The sequence below is a fragment of the Rhinopithecus bieti genome, unplaced genomic scaffold (assembly GCF_001698545.2).
Source record: "Rhinopithecus bieti isolate Rb0 unplaced genomic scaffold, ASM169854v2 scaffold_13451, whole genome shotgun sequence".
Classification (NCBI taxonomy): Eukaryota; Metazoa; Chordata; class Mammalia; order Primates; family Cercopithecidae; genus Rhinopithecus; species Rhinopithecus bieti.
This window is the reverse complement of record NW_016807504.1, coordinates 302,331-314,388: the sequence shown is the minus strand read 5'-3', so window position 1 is coordinate 314,388 and position 12,058 is coordinate 302,331. Positions and strand designations below refer to the sequence as shown.

The following is a 12,058-nucleotide window of genomic DNA, read 5'->3' as shown; positions in this document are numbered from 1 at the left end:
ATTTTTTTTTCTTCTTTTTTTTTTTTTTTTTTTTTTTTTTTTGAGAGAGAGTTTCACTCTTGTTGCCCCGGCTGGAGTACAATTGCACAATCTCGGCTCACAGCAACCTCCACCTCCCGGGTTCAAACGATTCTCCTGCCTCAGCCTCCCAAGTAGCTGGGATTACAGGCATGCACCACCATGCCCGTCTAATTTTGTATTTTTAGTGGAGATGCAGTTTCTCCATGATGGTCTGGTCAGGCTGGTCTTGAACTCTTAACCTCAGGTTATCCACCTGCCTCGGCCTCCCAAAGTGCTGGGATTACAGGCATGAGCCACTGCGCCCGGCCAAAAACAACATTTTCAATGTCCATATTGCATATCAAAACAACGGAAGAACTTTTATCCACCGAGGACATTTAACCATGTTTTATTCTAACCTGACAAAACAAGGTACAGCAAGTATACATTTAAAAAGGTTTAAATTGTCCAGGTACAGTGGTTCGTGCCTACAATCACAGCACTTTGGGAGGCCAAGGAAAGGAGATCACTTGAGACCAGGAGTTTGAGACCAGCCTGGGCAATACAGAGAGATCCCGTCTCTACAAAATATAAAAACAAAACAAAACAAAACAAATAGCCTGGTGTAGTGGCGCACACTTGTAGTCCCAGCTACTCAGAAGTCTGAGGTAGGAGGATCGCTTGAGCCCAGGAAGTTGAGTCTGCAGTGAGCGGTGATTGTGCCACCGCACACCATCCTGGGTGACAGAGTGAGACCCTGTCTCAAAAATAAAAAAAGTTTAAACTGATAAGTAGTGAGAACTTCAGTTAAACTATAAGGTATTAATTAAAATTAATTATACTAAGGTTTAAATTAAACTTGTGAAGCAAAAGCTTTAAATACAAACGATTCTCAAGTTATTCTATGAATATGAGAACGATTTCTAGCATTTAAATACTAAGCAAATCAGGAGGATTAAAAAGAGTGATCTGATGAGAAGGCTTGAGAGATAACCAGATGCACCTTTTCATTTTATTAGTTTTTAAAGGCAGTACTGTTGATACAAGGAGACACTGCCAAGAATTTCCCATAAATAACAAAATACTGAATTGATATTCTGGACGTCTCAAGGGGATTTATATCTAAGTATCAACTAGTGTTGAAATACTCATCTTAGCACTTTTCAGCATGTATGAATATCGGCTACTTTTCAAGAAAATAAAAGGGGTAGCTCATGAGACTGGTAATAAAATACGTCACCCTTAACCCCAAGGTTACCAGTCTGAATCTGTTCCAGGACAGTGTATCAAGTACTACTGAACACAGTGATATTGACAGCAGCTGTTCTGCAGCATCCACCTACAGAGTCAAACTTTTCCATTTAGTCTTTATGACATAGCTGACTATGTATCCCAACACACCTAATGTATGTTGGCCATCTAAGAAAAGAGTAAATATTACTGAACAGTAAATAGCTTTCCACAGAAAGTAAGAAAATACACATGAAATACCTGCTTATAGGATCGTTCTGTACATAACGTGCAGGAAAAAAAGACCAGACAGATATGCACCCAAAGTTGAATAGTATCTATCTCTGGACAGTGGGATTGCAAATGCATGTATGTATTTTAAAAGTATTCTATCATTAGCATATATTACTTCTGCAATCAGAATGTAAAATATAATTTTATACTATTTTATAAAATGATTTTGTAAGCTTATAAATCATCTTCGTGGACCTGTGATGGATAATAAAAAAGGACCTGTGATGGATAATTAAAAAAGTAAAAAATACTTTACTTTGTGTAAAGTACTCCCACTCTAAGATCTTTCTAGAAAGTTGCTAAAGATTAATATATACTTCTGTGAGATTAAACAGAAAAAAATACAGTTTGCATAAGAAGCTAACTAAACAGATATGTGAGCCTATAATCTGTTTAACTAAACATAGTTTTAAGATAGACTATACCCTGAGGTTATTTATTGCTAGAATGAATATTACATTCTCTGACACAGCCATCTTCTCTAACACTCATACTGAAATGGTCAGCAAACTGTCCTTTTTTGCTGAAATGCCCACTGAAACTCAAATCTTCTCTTTCTGCCCATTGGCACTGAAATCTCTTATATGGATTATGAAATACAAGTTTCTATTTTGATATTTCATATTAACTACTCTTTGGAAAGCAAAATCCAAAAACATAAAGAGAATTTTATGTGCTTTCAAAAGAAAATGAAAAGTGTCTTTTTTCTTAATGTATATCCAAATACTTCTGCTTTTTTCCCATCAAATACAGAATTCATGCTAATATTTACTTGAAGAGATAATGTGCCTATACCTCACTTATGAAACAATTTAAACCTGATATTTGGATGCAACAGGTGGACTGATGGACTTGCTACTTACTGACATCAGTGAGATATCATGATTTTCTGATTTTTTTTTCTGGTCATTAAAGATGATAAAATATTAATAAAAACCCAAATATATTATTATGCCACGCAATGACAGAAGAACACATTCTGAGTGATAGCAAAAAAGTCTTTAATACAATCACATCATGGAACTTAGCAGTATTGCTTCTTTACTTAACTGGACAAATATAAATTGAAAAAGAAAATTTGAATATAAAAGTTATAAAAATAAATTTGTTCCTGAAACAATACTGAGTGGACTCAAGACTATTTGCATGTCCTGCATCACCAATGAGGATCCGAAGGGTCAATTTTCCACATGATTGATTTCAATTCAAGATGGAATTTACTATTTTCAGTATATTCTTTACTTAATCAGAAATTAATTAAAGAAATTTAATAACAAGCATTTTATTTAAATTTTAGTATCTTAGCAAATATATTTTCAAATTCAAAATAAAGTAAGAACTGATCTCATTTTTGGAATCAGAACTGTCCAAGTCCCTTTCAGATAAGAGGATCTGTTTAAATAATCTTTCAGTTCTCTAGTGTCTAACGATAATGGAAGTAACAAGAAAAAAGTAGTGAAAACAATAGCAACAACGATTGAGACTTATGAATTATAACCATGTGCTAGTAACTGTGTTATATATTTTACATGCGTTATTTCATTTAATCATGAATCACTTTTGGAATAAAGAGTCAGTACACTTTAGAGTATAAGTGTACAAAAAAGTAACATGGTGTTTAAAACTGTTAAACTAAACCACCCTTTAACAGTCTTCCTTTGAATACTGAAAATAAAATAAGATGTATAAAATGTTTTAGAATCTGATCAAAGCATTTTCAAATAGTACATATTTTAAAAGACAAAAGTAGAGGAAACAAGGAATATTTTAAAAGATGCAATATAAAGCTAGTTCAATTTCAAACATAAAAAGTCTATCAAGTAAAGATATATACATATGTGTGTGTGTTTTCACATACATATATTTATGTATGGCTTTTCTGCCCTCACCAAAGACCATCCACTTTTGCCAAGAGTTAGTTATAAGCTGTGGTGCTGGTATCTCAGAAGTCAGGGATTCTCATCTATTCTCAGCTCAAAATGGAGGACCCAATTTCCGGTCTTCATGCTATCATCGATCTGCTCTTTGATATTGAACAAATCTTTCCTTCCCTCAATCTTCCTGATTCACACATAGACACAGACACATACACCAATCAATCAATCAATCGGTATTTTATAATAGCATATGCTATTTCCACTCCACTTCATCTCATCTGAACCATTTGACCCATAGGAGTAATCCTTCCATCGTCCATGGACTGGATTTTGGAAATACATTCTATCGTACCTAGGTAAACATGTGGCTACTCAGCATGCATGGTCAGTTCACGCTCTCGTTTTACCCACATAAGGAAACCTGTATAATCTGAATTCTAAGACACTTTAAGAAGCATAATTTACTACTAATAACAATGAAATAACATTGAAAGCAGCAAGAAAATATTCCTTCAAAATGCATACATTTTACTTCAAAGCAATTACTATTAAAAAGCACTCCAGTTAGTAAAATCTAAAGAAGACATAATCTTTAATTAATTAACAAAACATATATACACTTTGAGGAAAATTAGTTCTTCTATGGTTTTGCTGCTAAGATAACCAGCAGATGTCTGCCTAGTCTGGAGGGAATTTCTCTTCCTCAGGAGAAAACAGCTTAAATGGAAACAAATAGCCATATGCTAACTGTACACTGCTTAGCAGATGATGTAGAGAGCCATGTTCTACAATGGAAAACATGAGGGTCAAGGTTCACATTAACTTTCTTTAAACTTCAGTGTAATTATCCAAGATCAAATTACGTATTAAATAGAAGTTGTGTCAAAGATCTGTACTATCAATTTGTGGCAGGCATAACATGGAGTTCTAAGATTAATCATTGGTGACATTGGGTACAGGAGAATAGACTCACAAAATATTTTCCTAATAAGCTTTTAAATAGAGCTAATCCAAAATAAGCAAGAAAATACTACTCGTAAGACCTTAGAAAGGTGAGTTTGAAACTGAAATAGACGAATAGTGAATTTTTATGTCTTAAAAACAGCAAAGTATTCTAAATTAAATAATTTCATATTCTCATCAAGAGGTGATTCTTGGTTTGCAAAGAAAATAATCAATGAAAATAAATTTTAAAACCACATTTGTGCATAAAAATTGTTTCATAAAATCAAACTTCAAATAATTACAAGTGAAAACATTAGAAATAAAAGCTACTACACATTTCTTAGCATTCCAATGTTTTGACTTTATAATTGTGTGAGATAACTTTAACTGCACCAAAACTGTTTTTGAGAAAAAGGTTTATAGCTTTTACTACACAGCAAAGAACAGCAGCAAAACATAAACCAATAGCTGCACTGAGGTCTACCGTTGTTATAATTGGGATATAAATGAAAATAAAAATAAATACTCCCCCAAATAACATAAATAGAATAACTTTGGTGCATTACTTCAGCTTAAATAAACATTAAAGGCACAATAGACAAAATATTATTTCTATGCAAAATAAAGGTTTTAAATGGCATTCTATATTAAATTTTTTTCAATGTTTGAGAGGTCGACAATTGTTAGGAACCAAGAAATACAGTTGTTGTCACAGCTGTAAAACTTGGCTTAAAGGCAAATAAAACACATATAAATGTTTTTCAAAGCATTAGCAACAACTGCGCTATGAAACCTGTGTCGCCTGAAGACACTTTTCCTCAATGTTTTTACTTGGGGCGATAGTTTCACTAAGCAATTAGACGCAGTCTTTGTCTTCCTGTGTCTGAGCCTTAGGGAAAGGAAGAATAGTTCTCACTGAACTTCTGCTACCTAAACTGAGGAAACATTTTTTTAGGTAGTACTATTTTCCAGGAAAAAATAAAACCCAAACTATAACAATACTTTACAGGCTTAACTGACAGCAAATAAAGCCCATGCTTTCCCCTCACCTTTACTCTGTTTATGTCACCTACAAAAAGCTAGTTTTGGCTTTAGGACTGAAACGTCTTCAAAATGGTGAATTAGCAGTGCCCATCACCTAAAATAAATAACTGAAATGCAGTGAATGAAATTACTGCATATCCATTTGTAGTGCACTGTAGCATGATTTTTCTAAATAAGAGTTTCTAGACTTTGTAAACACACAAAATCTTTTTAACTACAGAGTATTTAATTTTTCCAATAAATTTGTGTCTAAATCATACAATTTGCCCGAATGAAAATATGGTTTTGTTTTGTTTTTTTTGAGACAAGTTTATACTCTGTCACTCAGGCTGGAGGGCAGGGAGGCAATCATGACTCACAGCTGCCTAAATCTCCAGCACCCAAGAAATCCTGTCTCAGCCTCCAGAGTAGCTGCGGCTACAGACATGCACCACCATGACCAGCTATTTTTTTTTTTTTTTTTTTTACTCTTTGCAGAAATGATGTCTTGCTGTGTTTCCCAGGTTGATCTCAAAGTCCTGGCCTCAAGTGATTCCCTGTCTTGGGCTCCCAAACTGTTAGGATTACAGGCGTGTGCCATCATATCCAGCTAAAAACATGCTTTTAATAACTGCAATTAAACTAGTATAAAATTATTCAAAGCAAACACTACTCAACTTTTTTCAGGGTTTCTCTTTTGTTTTGTTTTGCTTTTTTTTTTTTTTTTTTTTTAAGATGGAGTCTCACTCTGTCGCTCAGGCTGCAGTGCGGTAGTGTGATCTCGGCTCACTGCAACCTCTGCCTCCTGGGTTCAAGCAATTCTCCTGCCTCAGCCTCCCGAGTAGCTGGGATTATAGGCATGTGCCATCATGCCCAGCTAATTTTTGTATTTTTAGTAGGGACGGTGTTTCACCATGTTGTCCAGGCTGGTCTCAAACTCCTGACCTCAGGCAATCCGCCTGCCTCAGTCTCCCAAAGTGCTGGGATTACAAGCATAAGCCACTGCGCCTGGCCCAGGGTTTCAAATATTTATTATCACTAATAAGAATGCTTATTATAAAACTATCCTTATTAATGTCAAACTATATTTGATAAATATTTACTCTCTCTCTATATATATATATGTATTTCCCCATTTAAAAGTATATTAATTGTTCCCAAATAATATCTTAAAGTATTTTTAAAGTACATATATTAAATTGCATTCAGTCAATTATAATGTTCTTTTTTCTCGGGAGCTTAAAAACATTTTGGAGACCTAATGATGACCATCATCCTAAAATTTATGAGCCACACATTCAGGGGCTCTGTATTTTAATACTTTGCCGGTAAAAGTGATATAATGATCTTATGGCGGGTTTCAACTCCATGATTGTATATTTGTTGACTAAGGCTAGAAAGCTTTTCCCATAATGGCCTCTCAAGGTAATGGAATGTCTAGCTAAGAAAGAGAACTTAACTGCCAACTAATAGTACTTTAAAATATCTACACAAAAGCCAGGTTAGAAAAGACAACTGTCTACATCCTCGTGCATTCAAAGTACCTTGATCATGCGGGGGTAAAACTAAAGGTGTTTGAAAACGAAGCTCTAGAAAGTAAGCATTCAGTCCTTTTATTCAAGTCTGTAACTTTTAAAAAAATTCTGACGATGATAAAAACACAAGCAGAGTAGGAAATAATACAGAAAAAAAGTGATTTTCGATATTTGAAAACATCAAAGTTGGTAAATACCTCACTTAGTAGCAATTATGATTCCAGAGAACAAACAATCACTATTTTACCCTCTGTAGCTTCTTATCTACCAGAATAGGAGCTGATTTAGGTTATCTCTATCACCTTTTTCATCCTCTAAATTAGTTTTCAGATAACTTAGTTTTATCTCCACAGAGAATAATTATTCTTCAATATAAATGTGTCAAAAGTTACAAAGATACTAATACCATAACTCTGAAATAGGACTTTATCAAAATATGCAGTTGGTCCTCTATATCCATGGGCTCTGCAACTGTGGAATCAACCAGTCACAGATGGAAAATATTAGGGGAAAAGAAATGATAGCATCTATACTGAATATGAATGGCTTTTTACCCTTGCGATTATCCCCTAGACAATACAGTATAGCAACAATTACTATAAGACCTATTGAACGTAATCCAAACATATTTGTAAGTACATGGGGGAGCGCGTGCATAGGTTATGTGTAAATACTATGTCATATACAAAGAACTTGAGCATCCATGGGCATTTGTATATACAGCAGTCCTGTAACCAATCCACGTGAATACCGAGGGAGGACTATTATGTTCTTTTATAAATAGGTCAAACATTTAAACTTATTTTGCATGGGCTACATTTCAAGTTGGACTTAAAAAACAAACAAACAAACAAACAAACAAAACTAGCCTTCTGTGATGATGATAGCTGTCATTTACCTCACTAATTTAGTTCCGAGACCTTTACTGAGAATCAAGACACTAAGAGAAAGGCTGTAAGTTCATTGTTAGTTAACTGTGAATAGGCAAATATCAACTGGATTGGAGAACTTCAAGGAAATATTTTTAAAATGAATAGTTAGTTTCAACATAGTTGTAAATGGCTGCTTTAATTTTTATTGTATCTAATTATATTTTACGCCTATATCAGATACTTTTGGCATTCTGTCTTAGGTAACATGAGGCTCTGAGAGAGCCATCAAATCATTCACATTCTCCGGGGCTGATTTCATGTTAGTAATATGATCGCGTTGGAATAATCTGTCTCTAAATTCCTTTCCACATTTATAATTTCATAATTATATACATGCATCATTTTATACTTATTTAAGTTATATTTGAATATTGAAGACAACTTTGGAGACTATGAAAACTAATTATAGAATTAAAATTTCAAACATAAACTTTTTTATATAATTAAAATTTTGAACATATCAATTATCTTGGAAAACATCATATACAAATATACACATAGTTATGTATATAGTTTTATAGAAAATTATATATAAAGTGAATTTTATCTAAATTTCCTTTGTCTCTCCAATCCCTATGCAATTCTCAATTTTTGTCATATTATATACAGCAGGATCCTTTCAAGGGAATGAATCATTTTGGCTACTCCTTGAATGTAGATAGAAAATAAAAGAAGCCCAATTCTTATTCAACTGCAGTACAAATCTAGCCTATAGACACAACAGTTTAATGATTAGTCAATAAATCCTTCTTGAGGGTAATTTCAAATAAACTGTATTTGGTGCTAGTGTAAATAAACTGAACCACCAACTACTTGAGGATAACATACACCTGTTTCCTTCCAAAGGCACCCCACAGTAGCCAAGAAAATAAAATATAAGGCACATACTTATACTTTTTTGATATAGTTTTAATAGAAATATATTTCTAAGAATTAGAAATGGTTAAAACACTAACTTAAACTACCAGTCGAAAATATTTTTCTTAATGAAGACAAATTTTTAAATCCCACAGTATCTTATTTATAGACAAATTCTCATATGTAGATATGTATAAATGCGTGTGCACGTGTGTGCATACGCGTGCGTGTGTGTGCGTGCGTGCATGTGTGTATTTTTTGGCTATTCACAGGCATGATCCCACTACTGATCAGCCTGGGAGTTTTGATCTGTTCCATTTCTGACCTGATCCTGTTCACCCTTCCTTAGGCCAGCCTGGTGGTTCCCCATTCTCAGGAGGTCACCATACCGATGCCAAACTCAGTTTGGACACCCAGTGGGCAGGGTGCAGTACAGCCCAGAACTCCTGGGCTCAGGCAATTCACTTGCCTCAGTGTCTCAAGTAGCTGAACTATAGGCAGCATACGGTCCCCTATTCAATACATTTAAAAGTAACAAAGGAGAGGGTAGAAAAATTTTAATAAAATTTTCCAACAGAAAATCACTCCCAATCAAAAGTCAAATCATTAATCAACGCCGTGTAAATCCCAATTTAGCCTGAATAACAAGTTAGGATGAGAAACACAGAAAACTCAAATAGTAGATTGCATTCATATATAAAGCTAGAGATTATCCTCAGGTAAGGCCTAGGATACAAATTCGACTTTTCATTGCCATGATCAAACAAATGATGCCATTCTGCCACTCCCCCTGCCAAACACAGAAAGCCCAGTTTACTTACTGGCTACTTCCAGCGATGCATTGTGGCTCACGGCCTCTCCAAGGTAATTCCTTGCTACACAGACATAGACCCCTTCATCAGGTCTACTTTTCCGTCCATGTACTATACGTAAGAAAAATAAAGATCCACTTGGCAGCAACATTCGGTGTGAGCGAGGGTCATCTTTGTCTGTCTCCACTCTCTCTCCCCCTTTATACCATTCAATAGTGGGTGTGGGGCGGCCTTCAGCTTTGCAGTTCAAAGTTGCAGGTTCTCCTTTTGAGACAATCAGGTCTGAAGGATGTTCAACAATGCGAGGTGGAAAATCTTCCTGACGAAGACGGGAGCCTGCAGAAGAATTGACAAAATATCTTCAAATATCACTTGAAAACAGTTAATCGCTTATTTCAAAAGCATCGGCTTAACCATTACTGTTTAAACACTGCATAACATTGGCCTACCCTTCCTACCCTATTTACTAACAATATTTCTGGTGTCTGCCTTGACTACACCTTCCAATTCCTGAATCCTTTTGAGTCTCCATTCAGAAACTTCTCTAGCCTACACACTGTGCAAATCCTGTCTGCTCCTCAAATCCCTTATCCACAAGTCCTTTCAGAACCCATTACATTGCCTGTCTATATCATTCACGTGCCTATTTCTGCAGAGGAATGTGGTAGAGAAGTACTGAATGGCTTCCCGAGTATTACAAATAATGTCACGGCTCCCTGGAATCTCCTTTTCAACAAACATCACTCAACACTTTAACAAAACATATGCTATATACTAATGAACATTTACATTCAAATATATAATAGAACTGTCCTTTATGTAGACTTTTACATGTTCCTAAATAATAAAAAGTATATACACTTCCCCAGTTTTATTAATAAATTAATTTTATTAATAATTTATATTTTAATCAACTTCAGAGGTGAAATGCTAAGTACCTGAGTTTCAATAATTAAATATACTATGAAATGGTAAAGGGTGTTGAGTGAGGGCTTCATTCTGTACCTTACATATTACTTAATACATGAAGCCCTGAGTGTCTATGTCATTTAAATATTTCCTGTGTCTGTACCTCATTGTTTCCAATGAGATTATAATCTCAAAAACAGGAATGATGTTTCATATTTTATAACATTCCTATATTATTTCTGCTTATATAGAGTAAATACAAATTTATCAAAGATTTCTCAAATTCGACAGCCAAAGGCCTTACTGAATAGAGTCCCAAACTTTGCCCTCATCTAGTATTTCAAGGTCCATGAATAAGGCAAAGTAGAAACCAGTCTTCCTCTCTTTCTGTCCCCTAGTCCTTCCCAAATTCCTCCCAAAAAGTTCTCAAATTAGGCCGGGCGTGGTGGCTCAGGCCTGCAATCCCAGCACTTTGGGAGGCCGAGGTGGGAGGATCACGAGGTCAGGAGATCGAGACCATCCTGGCTAACCCGGTGAAACCCCGTCTCTACTAAAATACAAAAAACTAGCCGGGCGTGGTGGCGGCGCCTGTGGTCCCAGCTCCTCGGGAGGCTGAGGCAGGAGAATCACGGGAACCCGGGAGGCGGAGCTTGCAGTGAGCTGAGATCTGGCCACTGCACCCCAGCCTGGGCGACAAAAAAAGTTCTCAAATTAATCTGCTTAGCCTCGTCTCTATAGCCAGCTACCATCACAAGTCCAATTACCGTCCCTTTCTACCAGGATGTAGGAAAGCCTCTGAAATAGTTTCACTTCAGTGTAGCCAGATGAAGGCTCTGAAATGCAAATATAATGTGGGTTGTCCTCTACTTCAGTGGCTCTTAAAATAAACTTATTGCTCTTAAGGTAAGTCTTTAACTAGACCTACAAGAGCTAACATGTTCATTCCCTGATCCAGCTATCTAGACACTTCCTGTTCCATGCCTTTCTCTGCTGTCTTCTGCCTGACTTCTGTTAGCTCCACAGATACCTTGCACATCCTACTGCCACATGACTTATGCGTGCCACAGGGTCTGGGCTTGAAATAATCTTACAGTAGAATACACCTACTCTTATTTCAAATCTCTGCTCTTCCTAATCTTTACAAGAAAGTTAAATGTTGGTTTTATAAACCTAAATAGCACTATATAGCTACCCATGGTAAGAATGATAAGAATCACAATATATAAATCTATTTGTCTGTTTTTCCCACCCTTCTGTAAGATCTGTGGGTCTGGTTTTGCTCACGGTATTTCCCTTATGCTTGGCAGAGTGCTGCTCACATTATAGTACTCAGTAAACCATGTGTTGAGTAAATGACAAAAAAGAATGAAGTGCTGACAAGAAAGACCTAACTAAGCAGATGAGATGAAGTTTAAGAATCATGCATTCTATGACAAGACAGGAAAATATTTTATTTTAAAAAGTTATAACTAATATGTATACATTCAACCTTTAATAGACTGTAAGGCCTACATGAGGCTTATTTGTATCTGTTTCTAATTTGTAACTCCTCCAACTAATGTTTTTTCTTAGTGAAATGAATTAATGAATAATAGATCTATTATTTATGTCCACCATGAAACAAAAATTATAATTTGAAATGC

General features: G+C 35.4%; 1 protein-coding gene across 4 annotated transcripts in view; it reads right to left on the bottom strand.

Annotated features, from left to right (window-relative positions):
* ROBO1 (roundabout guidance receptor 1) overlaps positions 1-12,058 on the bottom strand; it is a 417,122-nt gene that overhangs the window by 331,160 nt on the left and 73,904 nt on the right. For all 4 annotated transcript variants that reach the window (XM_017882348.1, XM_017882350.1, XM_017882349.1 and 1 more), the window contains exon 2: positions 9,516-9,842. In XM_017882348.1, coding sequence (XP_017737837.1) covers positions 9,516-9,842 — 327 coding nt within the window. The remainder of the gene's footprint in view (positions 1-9,515; positions 9,843-12,058) is intronic.